Source organism: Mobula hypostoma, chromosome 2, assembly GCF_963921235.1.
Source record: "Mobula hypostoma chromosome 2, sMobHyp1.1, whole genome shotgun sequence".
NCBI classification, from domain to species: domain Eukaryota; kingdom Metazoa; phylum Chordata; class Chondrichthyes; order Myliobatiformes; family Myliobatidae; genus Mobula; species Mobula hypostoma.
Genome location: NC_086098.1, coordinates 9327068 through 9346549, shown reverse-complemented (window position 1 = coordinate 9346549; position 19482 = coordinate 9327068). Strand labels below are relative to the sequence as shown.

The window sequence follows — 19482 nt, the reverse complement described above, 5'->3', positions numbered from 1 at the left end:
ATTCCAAATGTTAAAAGGCCTGAACAGATTAGATATCGCAAAGTTATTTCCCATGGTAGGGGAGTCTAGACAAGGGGGCACGACTTCAGGATTCAAGGACGTCCATTTAGAACAGAGATGTGGAGAAATTACTTTAGTGAGAGGATGGTAAATCTGTGGAATTTGTTGCCACGAGTGGCTGTGGAGGCCAAGTCACTGGATGGATTTAAGGCAGAAATAGATAGGTGCTTGACTAGCCAGGGTATCAAAGGGAATGGGGAGAAGGCAGGGGAGTGGGGATGACTGGAAGAATTGGATCAGCCATGATTGAATGGCAGAGCAGACTTGATGGACTGAATGGCCTACTTCTGCTCCTATATCTTATGGTCTAAAATCTAATAACTTTTGTCTCTTTTGCACTTGACTTTTCTGCACTCCACCCATAGTTTTCTCTTTTTTAACTTTTGCTTTTACTTTGTCTTTATCCACACTTTTCTCTTTTACTTTATCCACACTTCTCCAATCTGTTGAACCTAGTTATGCGTTTCGCCAGGATCCAGGTCCCATCACAGTTCAGGTGCAGTCCATCCCAATGTAACAGTTCCCTCCTTCCCCAACACTGGCACCAGCTTCCTCTGAATTCAAACCCACTTCTCTGACACCAATCCTCAAACCACGCATTTAACTCTCTAATCTTCTTGACCCTGTGGCAATTTGCATGTGGCTCAGGTAGTAATCCACAGATTACCACCTTTTTGGATTTGCTTTTTAATTTAGTCCCTAGGTGATCAACTTCCCTCAGCAGAGACTTTTTCCTCATTCTACCTCTGTCGTTGATACCCACATGGACCACGACAACTAGATCTTCTGCCTCCCACTGCAAATTCCTCTGCAGGTGAGATAAGATGTCCCGAACAAAGGACGAGCAAGAGCTTTTCTTTTAGGAGAAAAGGGGGATGAGAGGTGACTTGATAGAGGTTATAAGTTTATAAGAAGCACAGATAGAGATTAGAGATGAGCTTTGTTTGTCATATGTACACTGAAATGTGTTACATCAATGACCAACACATTCCAAGATGTGCCGGAGGAAGCTTACATTACATAGGGACTGGTATATTAGGGAGATTTAAGACATTCTTAGACAGACACATTGATGAAAGAAAAAAATCGAGGTGTGTGGACGATGTAACAGGAGAGGGTTAGATTGATCATGAAGTAGGTGAAAGGTTGGCATAACATCGTGGGCACAACTGGTTCAGCACAAACCAGATGACCCAAAGGGCCTGTTTTTGTCCTGTACTTTTCTATGACTCTACAACTGTGCTGTACTGTTCCAAGTTCTATCCTCACATGCTCAAATGGTACTCAGGGTAACAAAAAGGATCAGCAAAAAATATTTCAGAACAGTCAGCAAAGTAGGAGAGGAACTTCGTCAGTTCTACAACAACTTAAGTCATTACAGTATTCCAGAATCCATTCTGCCTTTTGCTACCTCCATACCTACTAAATCTCTCACAGATGTTGATCCAATGTAACTCAAATACACAATTTGGCTTCTTTTGGGATAAAACAATGTTAAATATTAAGGTCCAGGCATATGCTGCACATAGACAATGATAGTCCAAGCTTTACCTAGCCAGCACTTCTGTTCCTTTGGTGCCACTATCACCTAGATAGCACGATTTATTAATTTTGTTTATTTCCTGAGAGATACAGTGAGGAACAGGCACTTCCAGCCCAACAAGGCACACCACCATTTAACACAGGACAATTTACAATGACCAATTAAACTACTAATCAACTATGGGAGGAAAATGGAGCACCCTAATACACTATATATAGATAGAAGTGGGATCTTAACTTGGTACTTTTGCCATGTAGAATGAATGACAGAAAAATGTGTGCTGACAATACAATGTCCAAAAGTTATCCAATTTGAAATATACTGGATCCCTGTTAATGTGCTACCACTTAAAATAACCTGCACTGGATACTCAGAAAAACAGCTTAGTATAAGGTATACTGGATTTGTTATCACTTTTATAAAATGTTCGGCTCCACTGCTTTGCATTTATGATTGTTATCTGAAACAGTTAATAGGCTAACATCATCAAAAGTGACTCAGTGCTGTTATCTACTTGAAATAGGTTTAGATATATATTGATTTATAGCAAATGGGATGATAAGTGTAACCATAAATGACAAAATCACAGTTTGGTGTCTGAGCTGGTTTGAAAAGATACAGTATCTTTACAAAAATCACAAGCACTTCACACCTGTAGCACTGGGCAGAAAAGACAATACATAAGTGAGGATCTGTACATTTTGATCCAGAAATTGGGAGTATTTAACCCTTGACTTCTGTGTGTAAATCATTCCTGTGCATGCTTTAATGGGGGTACATCCATTGCTACTTGAAACTACCCACTTGGAAACAATACCAGACACTTTGTGATGTGATTCAGCCCATCACAGCTGGCATTTTTTAGGCTTCCGTGCGGGAGAATGTTTGGTAAACACACTCCTTACACACACACACACACAAACCCATTGCCTCGTCATTCTGCTGTCGATGTGCTGAGAGTATGCACTTCCTCCAGTATATTCTCATAATGGGTCATAAAGGGTTTGGCTTTATGGTGCTTTTCCCGCCATACACAGCAAAATATTCCATTTATTTAGTAACAGGGATGTGTAAATATGTATATAGTGTTTGTATGCAGTACTGTATTTAAGGTCGATACTTCTGTTTACTTTGTAATATGAGGTTCATTGGGGAGGGAGAGAGGGAGAGAGGGAGGGAGAGATTGAGACTGCTGCCAGGAGTTCACACTAGACAAAAATAGTATGGAGTTATTAGGTGTTTTCTGGTAGATATTTTTTGTAAATACTGGCAGTTTTCTTCTCGCTACTTTCGCCAATTGTAAAGTTTGATTTTTGATGCACTCAACACTAAAGTGCTAAGCGACTCCAGCCATTTCTTTCTTTGGTCGAAACCCAAGAATCTAACAGCTTCCTTTATCCAAATGATGTAGCGATCAACATGCAAGAAGCCATGCATGTTTGATTGCTCTCTGCTCTGTGTCCCACAGTTGCCATTGCTGGTTCTCTGAGTGCTACGAGAGTGCGATCACTGCAGGCTCAGGAGCTCGTGCCTTGCATTGCATGAGGCTCATTTGGTGCCACTGATAAGAAGGATTTGGGTGGAGGGAAACATCGGCAGCTGTAATGGCTGTATCTTTTGGAATTGGCTCATTTCCCAGCGGCCAGTGTAGGAACAAACAGGCACATCTTAGTGTCCTAGAGCTGTACAGAACAGCAATGGATATTTCAGACAATAAGACAGGAGCAGAATTTGGCCATCTGGCCCAATGAGTCTGCTCCACCATTCTATTATGGCTGATTTATTATCTATCTCACCCCATTACCCTGCCTTCTTCCCAGTAACCTTTGACACTTTTACTAACCAAGAACTCCACTTTAAATATACCTAATGACCTGGCCTACACAGCCATTGGTGGCAATAAATTCCACAGATTCACCATCTCTGGTTAATTACATTCCTCTTCATCTCTGTTCTAAAGGGATGCCCTTGTATTATGAGGCTATGCTCTCTAGTCCTAAATTCCTCCACTATAGGAATCATCCCCTCTGTGTCAACTATGTCTAGGCCTTTTAATATTTGATGGGTTTCAATAAGATTCCCCCTCATTCTTCTGTAACATGCTGTAGGGTTTCACTGCTAATGTAATGGTTTCTCTGTAGCAGCAATATTTAACTCATGTTGTTCTGTTGTTTAAAAAAGGCTCTAAAAGTAATCCAGGAAATTATAGGCCAGTAAATTTGACGTCAGTAGTAGGTAAATTATTGGAAGGAGTACTAAGAGACAGAATCTACAAGTATTTGGATAGACAGGGACTTATTAGGGAGAGTCAACATGGCTTTGTGCGTGGTAGGTCATGTTTAACAAATCCATTAAGAGTTTTTGGAGGAGGTTACCAGGAAAGTGGATGCAGGGAAGGCAGTCGATGTTGTCTACACGGAGTTCAGTAAGGCCTTTGACAAGGTCCCGCATGGGAGGTTAGTTAGGAAAATTCAGTCGCTAGGTATACATGGACAGGTAGTACACTGGATTAGACATTGGCTCAATGGAAGAAGCCAAAGAGTGGTGGTAGAGAATTGCTTCTCTGAGTGGAGGCCTGTGACTAGTGGTGTGCCACAGGGACCAGTGCTGGGTCCATTGTTATTTGTCATCTATGTCAATGATCTGGATGATAATGTGGTAAACTGGATGAGCAAATTTGCTGATGATACAAAGATTGGAACTGTAGTGGACAGTGAGGAAAGTTTTCAAAGCTTGCAGAGGGACTTGGACCAGCTGGAAAAATGGGCTGAAAAATGGCAGATGGAGTTTAATACAGACAAGTGTGAGGTATTGCACTTTGGAAGGACAAAGCAAGGTAGAACATACAAAGTAAATGGTAGGGCACGGAGGAGTGCAGTAGAACAGAGGGATCTGGGAATACAGATACAAAATTCCCTAAAAGTGTTGTCACAGGTAGATAGGGTCGTAAAGAGAGCTTTTGGAACATTAGCCTTTATAAATCAAAGTATTCAGTATAAGAGTTGGAATGTTATGATGAGGTTGTATAAGGCATTAGTGAGGCCGAATTTGGACTATTGTGTGCAGTTTTGGTCACCAAATTACAGGAAGGATATTATAAGGTTGAAAGAGTGCAGAAAAGGTTTACAAGGATGTTGCCAGGACTTGAGAAACTGAGTTACAGAGAAAGGTTGAATAGGTTAGGACTTTATTCCCTGGAGTGTAGAAGAATGAGGGGAGATTTGATAGATGTATGTAAAATTATGATGAGTATAGATAGGGTGAATGCAAGCAGGCTTTTTCCACTGAGGCAAGGGGAGAAAAAAACCCAGAGGACATGGGTTAAGGGTGAGGGGGGAAAAGTTTAAAGGGAACATCGGTGGGGGCTTCTTCACACAGAGAGTGGTGGGAGTATGGAATGAGCTGCCAGACGAAGTGGTAAATATGGGTCACTTTTAACATTTAAGAAAAACTTGGATAGGTACATGGATGAGAGGTGTATGGAGGGATATGGTCCGTGTGCAGGTCAGTGGGACTAGGCAGAAAAATGGTTCGGCACAGCCGTTCTATGGTTCTATGACTAGAGACAACGGGGTTTGGAATGCTGTTGTTCTTTGTGAGCTGGAAAGGAGATTTTTACGGTCTTTTGCTGGGGAGAGATGACGCAAATGGAGAGAGTTGGTAGACTGCCGGACGGGGTGGACTTGGAGCGAGGGTCCGAAGGGCAGTGACGATCGGAGGAGGTCGATGGTGAACGATCAGCTTATCTGTGAGCTCCAACATTGCGCAACAGACTGTTGGGCCCTTTTTTTCTTTACTAAGCATATAGTCAAAGTAAGAATTATAAAGCTTAATCGTTAATCGCATATCATGTACTGTTTGTTATTTCGGGGTACTGATTTGTAACAGGGGCTACATCGTGCAGTATCCACCCAAACGAGATTTCTTAAGTTTGGCTGGGTCGGGGGGCTATCACCCCCTATATTAAGCTGCTAGCCGAAGCGAGAGTTACACTTCTAAACTACAGCAAGTACAGGCCCAGAACCAGCTCATGGTGTTAAAGCTTTCATTCCCAGATCATTCTCGTGACCCACCTCTGTGCTGAGCTTTTTCTCATCTCTCCTAATCACATTGGCGTGCATTAGGAGTGTATCTTCCTCTGCCTTATGGATTTAAGTGTCTGTCAAAATACCTGTTAAACATAGTAATTGTATCTGATTCTACTACCTCCTCCAGCAGCACATTCTGGATATCAACCGCTTTCTATGCATGCCCTTCGTAAATCAAGGCACAGTGCTAGTCACTCACCCTTTTCCAGTACAGTACCTCACATGCTGCTAAGCAGAGCCCCAGACTTGGCAATGTTTCTCACAATATCTTGGGATAAACATGGTCAGGCCCGAAGGATCTTTTGTACCTTCACACACCTCAGCATCACCAACCCTTCCTTTTTCATAACATCACTGTCCAGTTTCTGAATTCCCTAGCTCTCAGGCCTTTATCCACAGTAAATACAGCCAAGAAGAAATCCCTCAAGATCTTATCCATCTCCTGCATCTGAACAGATAGACCATCACACTATTCCTTACGGGGAACAATTCTCTCCCTGGATTTCATTTCATTCTTAGTATAGAATCTCTTAGAATTCTATATTACCTAATCTTCCAGTGGTATGAACTTGCAGCACGGGGATGAACTTGCAGTACAGTTGCAAAGTGACAGCTATGATGTTTTATGTATTATTGAATCATGGCTGAAAGAAATTTGTATCTGGCAACTGAATGTCCAAGGATACATATTGTTTCAAAAGGACAGGCAGGAAGGCAGAGGAGACTGTATATCTCTGTTGGTAAAAAAAAATGAAATTAAATTATTAGAAACAGGTGACATAGGGTCAGAAGGTGTTGAACCATTGTGGATACAGCTAAGGAACTGCAAGGTTAAAAAGACCCTGATGCAAGTTGTATACAGACCCCCAAACAGTAGTAAGGACGTGGCCTACAAATTACAACAGGAGATTAAAAAAATGCATATCAAAAGGGCAATGTTACAATAGTCATGGGGGATTTCAACACGCAGGGAGATTGGGAAAATCAGGTTAGTGCTGGATTACAGGAGGAGGAATTTCTAGAGTGCCTATAAAATGGCTTTTTAGAGCAGCTCATGGTTAAGCTCACAAGGGGATCAGCTATTCTGGTCTGGGTCTTGTGCAAGGATTAAGGAGCTTAAGGTAAAAGTACCCTTCGGGGAAAGTGATCAAAATACAATTGACTTCACCCTGAAATTTGAGAAGGAGAAGCTGAAGTCAGACGTATCAATGTTACAGTGGAGTAAAGGGAATTATAGAGGCATGAGAGAGGATTGGGCCAGAGTTGATTGGAAAAGAACACTGGCAGGGATGACAGCAGAGCAGCAATAGCTGGAATTTCTGAAAGTAATTCGGAAGATTCAGGATATAAACATCCCAAAGACGAAGAAGTATTGTATTCTAAAGTTGACACAACTGTGGCTAACAAAGCCAACTCTGACTTTATGTTAACTGTATTTCTTCCCATAGATGCTGCTTGGCCTGCTGAGTTTCTGCAGCATTTTGTGTGTGCTGCTTGGATTTCCAGCATTTGCAAATTTTCTCTTGTTTGGGAATAAAGGGAGACTTTTCTGGTTAGCTGCCGGTGACTAATGGTGTTCCACAGGGGTCTGTGTTTAGACCAATTCTTTTCACGTTATACGTCAATGATTAGGATGATGGAATTAATGGCTTTGTTGCAAAGCTTGCAGATGATATGAAGATAGATGGAGGGGCAGCTGGTTTTGAGGAAGTAGAGAGGCTACAGGAGGACTTAGACAGATTAGGAAAATGGGCAAAGAAATGGCAGATGGAATACAATGTCGGGAAGTGTATAGTCATGTACTTTGGTTGAGGAAATGAAAAGGTTGACTATTTTCTAAATGGAGCGAAAAAAATCTGAGGTGCAAGGAGACTTGGGAGCCCTTGTGCAGAATTCCCTAAAGGTTAATTTGCAGGTTGAGTCTATGGTGAGGAAGGCAAATGCAATGTTAGCATTCATTTCAAGAGGACTAGAATACAAAAGCAAAGATGTAATGTTGAGACTTTATAAAGCACTGGTGAGGCCCCACTTGGAGTATTGTGAGCAGTTTCGGGCCCCTTATTTTAGAAAGGATGTTTTGAAACTGGAGAGTGTTCAAAGGAGGTTCACAGAAAATATTCCAGGATTGAATAGTTTATCACATGAAGAGTGTTTGATGGCTCTGGGCCTGTATTCACTAGAATTCAGAAGAATGGGGGTGACCTTATTGAAACCCATCGAATGGTGAACGGTCTTGATAAGAATGCATGTGGAGAAGATGTTTCCTATGGTGGGAGAGTCTAAGACCAGAGGACACAGCCTCAGAGTATAGGGGTGTCCTTTTAGAATGGAGATGAAGAGGAATTTCTTTAGCCAGAGTGTAGTGAATCTGGGGAATTTTTTGCCACAATCAGCTGTGGAGACCAAGTTTTGTGTATATTTAGGGCAGAGGTTGATAGATTTTTGATGGTCAGAGCATGAAGGGATATGGGGAGAAGACAGGAGTTTGGAGCTCAGAGGAAAATTGGATCAACCGTCGACGGGCCAAGTAGCCTAATTCTGCTTCTTTATCTTATAGTCTTAATGGTACCTTACATCCTCTTTTAGGCCTCCTGGTTTCCTTTGTTAGTGTATTCCTTCATTCCTTATACTCTTGATCACCACTGCCTGAACCTGTATGAGTTCTTTCTCCTGACCAATACATCAATATCCTTTTTCCAAGATTAATTTTATTTGTCACATGTACATATAGTGAAATGTGTCGTTTGCATCGGCATCCAACACAGTCCAAGGATTGTGCTGGGGACAGCCTGCCAGTGTTGCCAAAATACCATGCCCACAACTTACTAACAAGTGTAGAGCACCCAGGGCAAACCCACGTAATCATGGAGAGAACATACAAACTTCTTATACAGAGCCTGGGTCACTGGCACTGCAACATGCATTGCTAACTGCTTTGCCTCTCATTAGCTAGAGTTCCTAGTCCTGTCAGCCATGCCCCTGACAGTAATATTTTGGCCCTGACCCCTCCCTATCTTACTTTTAAAAATCTTCCTACTTGCCAGACATTCTTTTATCTAACTCTGTCTTAATCAAACTTTGAAATGTCTCTATCTAATGCCATAAAATTAGCCTTGTACATCTCTGTTCTGTCTCTTACATAAACTCTGTGTTCTGTCTCTCTGCAGTCCTCATTAGTACAGTACATCAGTAAGGTGTTTCTGTGAACAACACATCACCAAGGCAATGTTGAGTTCATGACCGCAGAAATATTCCCTTTGTCCTATCCACACCTTCCTCACCCTCTCTGCACTTTGAAACTTATCTTGCTTCCTCTCTTCCAGGTCTGATCAAGAGTCTTTGATCAAAAACATTAACAGCTTCCCTTTCTTCAGATGCTGTTTGACCTGCTGAGTATTGCAGTACTTCCTGTTTTCCCTTGTGGCTACAGGGGTCAGGGGGTATGGAGGGAAGGCTGGGTTCTGAGTTGGATGATCAGCCATGATCATAATAAATGGCGGTGCAGGCTCGAAGGGCCGAATGGCCTACTCCTGCACCTATTTTCTATGTTTCTATGTTTCACTCTGAACAAAACAGCTCACATTTTTAACAAACACTAGAAATTCTGCAGACATTGGAGGTCCAGAGGATCCAGCATCTTGGAGAGGAATAAATAGTCAACGTTTTGGGCTGAAACCTTCTCCATAGATGCTGCCTGACCTGCTGAGTTCCTCCAGCATTTTGTGTGTGCTTGCACTTTTCTTTCAATTTTTCTGGGATACAGACACCCACCCCACTTCTAGCAGTACTTGGCCTGGCCTTCCTGCCTCTCTAGGTGATATAATTCTTTTGCCTCTACTCTTATAAATAGCTCAGCTGTTTTCCTTTTATTGTTATCTCCTGTTTAGTGGTTGCCTTGCAGTTTTTCCTCTTTCCACCCATGCCTCATTATTTATGTAATCGAATCTCTGTTCTACTTCTTCCTCCTTTCTCTGTAAAGCACCCTTCCCTTTTCGATTCTATTTGTACTTACACATGTTTATAGCATACAGTCCACATTTGTTCCAGTGCTAGTGAAGTGAAACATTCCCCATAGTTTGGCTGCTGGCCCAGCTCAGCTGCACTATGCCTGCACCTGCAAATTTCACATTGGAGGTAAAAGCAGGGATCTCACAGGCACAATATCAAAGTGATCAGGCCCAACTAGGATGGAACATTTAAGAATAGCCCTCTTTAGTCTCCAATAGTGTTCAGCTAAGGATTGGAGATTAGAAGTAAGGGGTGGGGGGGGGTGAATTTTAATGAAACCTATCAAATATTGAACAGACTTGAGAGCATGGACGTGGAGAGGATGTTTCCTTGAGTAAAGCAAGTGTTGAACCAGAGGATACAGCCTCAGAATAGAGGGACATCCTTTTACAACAGAGATGAGGAGGAATTTCTTCAGTTAGTAGGTAGGGCATCTGTGGAATTCATTGCCACAGACGGCTCTGGAAGCCAAGTCATTGGGTATATTAAAAGTGGTGGTTGATAGGTTCTTGATTAGTCAGGGCATGAAATGTTACAGGCAGAAAGAAACAGAGTGGGGATGAGAGAGATAACGAATCAGTCATGATGGAATGGCGGAGCAGACACAATGGGCCAAATAGCCTCATTCTACTCTGATCTCCTTTGGACTTAGACAGACTGGTGGTTGTTAAGTCACTTTCTTCTGCACGAAAAGCAGAATAATAGCTAATGTCATTTAAATGATGCCAGGATGTTGTCATTTTACATCCTGAGCTGAGAAGGTAGTGATCAGGGGAGAATATGGATGGTACCAAGCATTTTCAGGAGTTCCTGTGGCCCGTCAACTTTAATTTACTGGACTAATCTGAGAACCTTTGTTAAAATTCACTACCATCATATTTAAGAATGACACAGTCACTGCTTCTTTCAGAGTTGATTTCAGTTAGTTAACTGAGAAGAAAACAGTTAGGGTCTTAAAACAAAATATGCACATGAAATTTATTTTCTCCAAAGCTGATGAGAAAATGAAAAGCAAACAACATAATTCTTAGTTCAAAAAGCAAAAAAATAAATGTTTTCTACTCACACATTAATGCCACTTAATCATAATGTGTGAAGGCACGTTATGCCTTAAACATCGAGATCAGCAACAAAAGACTAGATGTAATACAGCTATAAAGGAACCATCCATAGAAACCATAGCACAGAAACAGGCCTTTTGGCCCTTCTTGGCTGTGCCGAACCATTTTTTGCCTAGTCCCACTGACCTGCACACGGACCATATCCCTCCATACACCTCCCATCCATGTATCATTAACTAACTCTGGTGTTATTTTGAATTGATATCTTTTATATGAAAAGACAACTACTAAGTTAAAGATAATCAGAGATCATACAATTCTCATCTTTAATTCATTGACTTACTGTTGAATTCAATCTAGTTGAGTAAAAGAAATTTAAAAATGCCAGACATTTAAGTATATCAAGGACTGGAAATATGGGTGGTGCGGTGAAGATACATCAAAGGAGGTGGAAAGTGATCCTTCTCTCCGCTAGCCTGCAAGTCACCCTTGGGCAAAGAGTAGCACCTGCTTAGCCCCCTGATCAGGGTCATATGAACTCATGGGAGCAGGTGGTGGATGGTCGTATGAGCAGCTGGTACATATCACAAGTCCTGCTTATGCAACTACTGACACCAGGCGGGCAGTCTCTGAAAAGTATTGATAATGGCTGGGGTCACCCATCTTGTAAAGACAATGCCCAGAAGAAGGCAAAAGCAAACCATTTCTGTAGAAGAATTTGCCTCAAACCAATCATGGTCTTGAGACCATGATCAGCTATGTCATATGATACCACATATGATGATGACTGGAATGCTATTAGCCTCTGACAAAAGTCTCTGTCTGAAATGCCAATCCAGTTTTCATTTACTGATATACTGCATACCTCCTCTTTTTGATTTATGTTTCAGACTAGTTTTTCCCTCACTTTAATACTAAGTTAGACACAACATTTTGGGTACTGATATCAGTAAGGATGGATGAGTAGATTTCTATGAAATCAGGCCTTGGAATAAGATTCTTATCCTCAGTGAAGCCTTGAGGTCGAAGTTTTGACTGGTTTTCTCTTTTGTTCCAGTGCATTAGACTTAGCAAAAATCTTAACTACTAGTTGATTTTGATTGTCCAGGATATTCAATACATTTATGACTTGTGTTTACTCAGGCATATTACAGTGACATTATAATTAACATCAAGTTTTCTCCAAAGTTAATGACTGGCCCCTGTAATTATAACTTAAGACAAACCACAGCATATGCCATGCATCTTTAAAACCTCTAATTACTTGCTTCAACCAAATTTGTCCCATAGCACAATTTCTTAACAGATTAGTAGTCATTACAGGTATTCCAGAAAAAAAACAGATGGTCTGTAATTTGCTTTCCCAGCAAAAAGATGACACAAATATTTTGGGCTAATTGGTCTTCAGTGCTTTAGTCTATATAATTTTTTTTAACAGAAGGAGTGGGTGTCCTAATTTCCTGCTGTTTGTCAGATCGGGATCTGGACTAGTTCTCATTCATGCCCTAAATATTAGAACAGGGGTTCAAGGGGTAACACAGGTAGGAATTTCTAGTGAACTTTACACCTTTACATGAGGAAAGGAAATTGCTGAGACTTGGAATTCTACAATGCTCTGGAGGATTAGTGAGTTGGTGGAATATACAGTTACCATGACAGCAACAAATACTAATGCTCCAAGATATCGCACCTTTGCATCTCCACACTCCATACTATGCATTTTTAATGTTTTTACCTTTAATTTAGAATGATAAATTCCATAAAGAGTAAAAATAACTTGTTATTATAAACTGGTTGCTATTTTTAGACACCAAGGAAATAACATAACACTGTTCCCATGTCATGCTTCCTGCAGCAGTACGATCTGATTAACCTATGCTCTGTATTTAAATAATAATAATCATAATAACCTTATTTATAGAGCACTTTTCATACAGATGATGTATTTCAAAGTGCTTTACAAAAAGCATGAATATGAAAATAAAATAGAAATAAAAAAATAAGTAAAGTAAAAGACACCAGATGTTAGCGAAAAGCAAGGTTAAATAAATAGATTTTAAGCTAGTGTTTAAAAGTTTCAACTGAGTCTGCATCCCTTATAGTTTTAGGTATTAAATTCCACAGTTTAGGCGTGTAGTTCATAAAAGCTGATCTCCCAATTATCTTTTGAGGGAAATTGCGTAAATTTAAGAGACTGGCCAGAGGAAGACCCGAGAGCTCAAGCAGGATTATATAACAAAATAATTTTGTGATGTACTCTGATCCCAGAGCTTTAAAAACAAGGAAGAGAACTTTAAAATCAATTCTTAAAGATACAGGAAGCCAATTCAGAGTAGCTAGTACAGCAGTGATATGTTCTCTCATCCTGGGTTTGGTTACAAGTCTAGCAGCAGCATTCTGAATGAGTTGAAGTTGGTCGACAGTTTGCTTAGAAAGGCAAGTAAAAAGTGCACTGCAGTAATCTAGTCCATTCGATATAAAGGCGTGGATTAGTTTTGCAGCATCATTACGTGATGGAAACAGGCATCTTTTGCAATATTTCTTAAGTGTAAAAATGCTTCTCTGGTCACTTTATTTATGTGGGATTTAATCAAATATGAATCCAGGATAACAACCAGACTTGATATTTCTGATTTTACAAGGGGAGCCAAGTTCCCAAGTTAATCAAGAAGTTTATTTCGTTTGGCTTTGGGATTTCAGTTTTATCATCATTTATTTTAAAAAATTATTGCTCATCCATTTGTTTATTGCAGCCATACCAGAAGTCAGAGAAGATAGTGTGGTTCATCATCAGGTTCAACCAAGAAATACAATTGTGTGTCAGCTGCATAACTGTGGAAACCAAGTTTATGCTCTCTAATGTTGTCTCCTAAAAGGAGTATGTATCAGGAGAAGAGTAGGGGACCAAGACAGTTTCTCCGAGCAATACCAAAAGGTACATTGTATCTCTTAAAAAATTGGTCGCCAAGACAGACAAAATATTTTTCTCTAAGATATATGAACAAAATCAACTTAGGGCACTACCAGAGAGGCCAACCCAATTCTCAAGGCAATCTAGGAGAATTTTGTGATCAATTGTGTTGAACGCAGCACTTAGATATAAAAGAACTAGAACTGAGACTTTGAGCCTACAGTCACTAACAATTTTGGTAAAAGCCAGCTCCGTGCTGTAGTTTTGTCTAAAATCTGACTGAAACTTTTCTAGAATTTTGTTCTCATTTAGAAGGTTGTTGAGTTGGTTGAAAATGTCTTTCTCAAGAATCTTTCCCAGGAAGGAAAGATTTGATACAGGCTTGTAGTTAGCTGGTACCTCACTATCAAGATTTAACTTTTTAAGTAGGGTTTTGATAGCCGCAGTTTGAGAGCCTCTGGAAAAGCTCCAGTCTCTAGGGATGTGTAAATGATTTTCCTAACAGAAATGAAAACACTTAAAAGTGTGGTAGGGACAGGGTCGAGACAGCAAGTAGATAGTTTACTCTTCATTATGATCTTATAGAGTTCTGAATCAGAAATAGAGCACTTGCAAATTTCAACCGGTTATTGTCTTTTGGCTGTAGAGATTACTGTAGCTATACTCTCCCTAATCTTAAAGTAAGACACTACATCATACCTCCTCAGGTAGAGTGATAACAAGCTCATGTTCTGTTTGCCCAATCAAAGTCTGTAGGAAATATTCGCTGCACGCGGCTAGGACAGCGCGGTGGGCACGGAATTCCTTCCTCTCCACCAGTACGGTCACATCGCAGAGGATATCCTGCTTGCGCTGGTCGTTCAGGCACAGGAGGATATTTGTACAATGCACTGTTGACTCATACACATACATGGGCGATTCAGACTTCTCATCCACAGACATTCCGTTCAGACCCTAAAAAAAAAGAAAGAATGTGCACGTTAGATTACTTCCACACTGTAATGTAGTGAAAAGTTAATTTAAAAGTTAAGAAACGTCTGCAGGGCATTGTCAGAGCACACAAGAGGAAATACATGTGATCACAGGGAAAACATGCATAATTCACACAGAAAGCACCCAGGTTCAGGACTGACCCCAGGTTGCTGGAGATGTGAGGAACCAAAACTAACTCCTATGCCATTGTGCCAAACACTTATTACTGGTATTACTTATAGGTAGTCACAACCAAATATTAGTTGGATTTGGCTTTAAAGTTTTAAACCATAGCCAAAACTCCAAAAATATTTTTGCTGATCCAGATACATAATGGAATTATTATTCTGGTATAGAACAAGGCCGTTGGGCTCACCGGCGGGAATAGCAGCTTCTGGTAAAGCAATTCTGTCAGCCTCAATCTTTTACTCGTTCTCCAAAGACCCAAACACTTTATTCACTCCAGTGTCTACCTTTACTGAGGGAACCTGGGTGGATCAGGAATTTTCTTCACTTTTTATCAGTCACTTTATCTAAATGTTCAGGTGATTCTAAGGTGGCAGTCAACTACTTCTCAGAGGAAAGTGAAAGTTCCTAGTTGTTGTGCCTGGCCTTAAAAAGAGAAATAGTGTTCCACGGAGAGATGTTTCACACTAATGTTAATATGAGGGAGGCATGGTGGCGTAGCAGTCAGCACAATGCTTTACAAGTACAAGCTGTAAGATCGGGGAGGAATTCCCACAGCTGTCTGTAAGCAGCTTCACCCCAGGACTGCCTGGATTTCCTCCCTCACTCCAAAGACATACAGTTAGGGTTAGTGAATTGTGGGCATACTATGCTGGTGCCGGAAACGTGACCCTTGCCCAATCACAAACACAAGCCTATCAACTATCATGATAGATATCAGAGCTCCAGCCGTCGAAATATAGCCGTCATTCGTAAGGCCAGTGATGTTGTTCATTCGTAAGGCCAGTAATGTTGTTCATTCGTAAGGCCAGTGATGTTGTGGAGATGGAACTGGACTCTCTCACGGTGGTGTCTGAAAAGAGGATGCGGTCCAAGTTGCATGCCAACTTGGTCAATGTCTCCCATCCACTACATAATGTACTGGGTGGACACAGGAGTACATTCAGCTAGAGACTCATTCCACCGAGATGCAACACAGAGCGTCATAGGAAGTCATTCCTGCCTGTGGCCATCAAACTTTACAACTCCTCGCTTGGAGGGTCAGACACCCTGAGCCAATAGGCTGGTCCTGGACTTATTTCATAATTTACTGGCATAATTTACATATTACTATTTAACTATTTATGGTTCTATTACTATTTATTATTTATGGTGCAACTGTAACGAAAACCAATTTCCCCCGGGATCAATAAAGTACGACTATGACTATGAAGTGAGGCAGGCCCTTCTCAGTCAAGGTTGCTGTGACCATTGGGGCATCTTTGATTTATTTATTTAGAGACACAGTGTGGAACGGACTCTTTCAGCCCAACAAGCTGCACTGCCTGCAACCCACCTATTTAATACTAGCCTAATCAATCACAGGACAATTTACAGTGCACCTTTGGAATGTGGGACAAAACCACAGCATCTGTAGGAAACACAAATGGTCTCTGGGAGAATGTATAAACTCTTTACAGAGGACGCCAGAATTGAATTCCAGACTCTGGTATGCCTTGATCTGTAACAGCTTCGAGGTAACTGCTACACCACCCTGGCACCCAAGACATTGCAGCACCCTTCGTCACTCTATCCCGATCAACAACCTATTTTTGATCAGCCAACAATAAGTTAGTTGGATTAGTTGGATTGTTTTTGGTTTTTCAGGGAGAAGGAATTTGTGGCGTCTATCCTTTCTCCGAGTCCGGTTAGTTATTGTTTCCCCTTGCAAGAGGTCTTGCTTTCAGTTCTGCTGACCTCCAGCTAACTTCCAAGGCTGGCCCAGGTTGTGGGTGTACTAGTCTTGTTGTTCAGTTGTTAAGTCGAGTCCAACTCTTCATGACCTCATGGACCATAGGGTTTTCATGGAAGATAAGGAAGAAAAATTGCCAGGCCTTTCTTCTGCACAGATACTGCTGCTGCCCAGGTTGGGACCTGGCTGGGTTTGAACTCAGGACCATCTGCCTTGAAGTCCAGTGCTGATACCACCACACCACCAGCTGGTGGGGTGTACTGGTTTACATACTACCAAATAGCAAAGTGACAGCAGTCAGTCACATTTGTATAACAATTAGCTATATCATTAGTTATCAATTTCCTGTAATAATTAGCTATCAAATAACACTCTTCATCCCATGTTCTCAATATTTATTGCTTATTTTTTAATATTATTTTCTTCTTTTTGTATTTGCTGTCCTTTTGAGCTTGTTGTCTTTTGCACTCCAGTTGTACACTCAAGTCAACCATATAACAACTACAGCACAGAAACAGGCCATCTCGACCCTTCTAGTCCATGCTGAACTCTTACTCTCACTTAGTCCCACCGACCTGCACTCAGCTCATAACCCTCCATTCCTTTCCTGTCCATATATCTATCCAATTTAACTTTAAATGACAACATCGAACCTGCCTCAACCACTTCTGCTGGAAGCTCGTTCCACACAGCTACCACTCTCTGAGTAAAGAAGCTCCCACTCATAGAAACATAGAAAATAGGTGCAGGAGTAGGCCATTCTGCCCTTCGAGCCTGCACCGCCATTCAGTATGATCATGGCTGATCATCCAACTCAGAACCCTGTACCTGCCTTCTCTGCATAACCCCTGATCCCTTTAGCCACAAGGGCCATATCTAACTCCCTCTTAAATATAGCCAATGAACTGGCCTCAACTGTTTCCTGCGGCAGAGAATTCCACAGATTCACCACTCTCTGTGTGAAGAAGTTTTTTCTCATCTCGGACCTAAAAGACTTCCCCTTTATCCTTAAACAGTGACCCCTCGTTCTGGACTTCCCCAACATCGAGAACAATCTTCCTGCATCTAGCCTGTCCAATCCCTTTAGAATTTTATACCTTTCAATAAGATCCCTGCTCAATCTTCTAAATTCCAGTGAGTATAAGCCTAGCCGATCCAGTCTTTCATCATATGAAAGTCCTGCCATCCCAGGAATCAATCTGGTGAACCTTCTTTGTACTCCCTCTATGGCAAGAATGTCTTTCCTCAGATTAGGGGACCAAAACTACACACAATACTCCAGGTGTGGTCTCACCAAGGCCTTGTACAACTGCAGTAGTACCTCCCTGCGCCTGTACTCGAATCCTCTTGCTACATGTTACCCCTAAACATTTGCCCTTTAACTCTCAACTCATGTCTTCTTGTTTGAATCTCCCTCACTCTCAATAGAAAAAGCCTATCCACGTCAACTCTATCTATCCCCCTCATAATTTTAAATACCTCTATCAAGTCCCCCCTCAACCTTCTATGCTCCAAAGAATAAAGACCTAACTTGTTCAACCTTTCTCTGTAACTTAGGCAATGAAACCCAGGTAACATTCCAGTAAATCTTCTCTGTACTCTCTCTATTTTGTTGACATCTTTCCTATAATTCAGTGACCAAAACTGTACACAATACTCCAAATTTGGCCTTACCAATGCCTTGTACAATTTCAACATTACATCTCAACTCCTATACTCAATGCTCTGATTTATAAAGACCAGTATACCAAAAGCTTTCTTTACCACCCTATCCACATGAGATTCCACCTTCAGGGAACTATTCACCATTATTCCCAGATCCCTCTGTTCTACTGCATTCTTCAATGCCCTACCATTTACCATGTATGTCCTATTTTGATTAGTCCTACCAAGATGTAGCACCTCACATTCATCAGCATTAAACTCCATCTGCCATCTTTCAGCCTTTCACTCTTCTAACTGGCCTAAATCTCTCTGCAAGCTTTGAAAACCTACTTCATTATCCACAACTCCACCTATCTTAGTATTATCTGCATACTTACTAATCCAATTTATCACACCATCATCCAGATCATTAATGTATATGACAAACAACATTGGACCCAGTACAGATCCCTGTTGGTGTGGTCTCTCATTGATTCTGTTATAGTTATTAATCTGTAGATTTGTTGAGTATTCCCACAAGAAAATGAACCTCAGAGTTGTATATAGTGAAATTGTAAAATTTACTTTGAACTTTGATTAAATGCTTTGTTTTCAATTAGTTCAACTGAAAGTAACTACCAAGTTTTTAGAAATCAAAAAGCATTAAACAAAATTGCCAACTCAAGGCTATGCATTATATTTGCTGTTCATTTAATCAGTCATATCAGACTCTCTATATATTGTCCTTACATAATCGAATTATGTAGCTGTTATGGCATAGAAAGTGAAGTGGTTGATTGAGTCCATGCTGGCTCCCAGAGGAACAATTCCTTCAGTAGAATTCCTTCTCCTTCCTCAAAGCCCAACAGATGCTCTCCAGAGAATAAGAAATTCCTTTTGAAGGCACTGATTGAATCTGCTTCTACAATTTTAGCAAGCTGTGAATTCTAGTTTATAACTACTCTGAGTAAAGAGTTACTTTATCTAAAACTGCCAATATTTAACGTCTCCATCAAATATCCTCTTTCCTTCAAGGAGAATAACGCCAGCATCTCCAGTCCAACAATGTAACTGAAAATCCTGATTCTTAGGTTTATGAATGATTGTTGGAGTTTGCAATTATGTTATTTCTTATACACCACTGCCCACACTGCAACAGAATATGTGGATCACTGATGAGCCCCCACAGCCACCTGAGATTCCACCAACAGACAACCCATTGGGAGAACGTCATACTTGACTTGAGTGACTGCAGTATTTATATTACTGCACAGTTC

General features: G+C 41.0%; 1 protein-coding gene across 1 annotated transcript in view; it reads right to left on the bottom strand.

Annotated features, from left to right (window-relative positions):
- bach2b (BTB and CNC homology 1, basic leucine zipper transcription factor 2b) overlaps positions 1 to 19482 on the bottom strand; it is a 356916-nt gene that overhangs the window by 85921 nt on the left and 251513 nt on the right. Inside the window, exon 3 of the mRNA XM_063033290.1 lies at positions 14371 to 14625. Within this exon, the coding sequence (XP_062889360.1) occupies positions 14371 to 14625 (255 nt within the window). The remainder of the gene's footprint in view (positions 1 to 14370; positions 14626 to 19482) is intronic.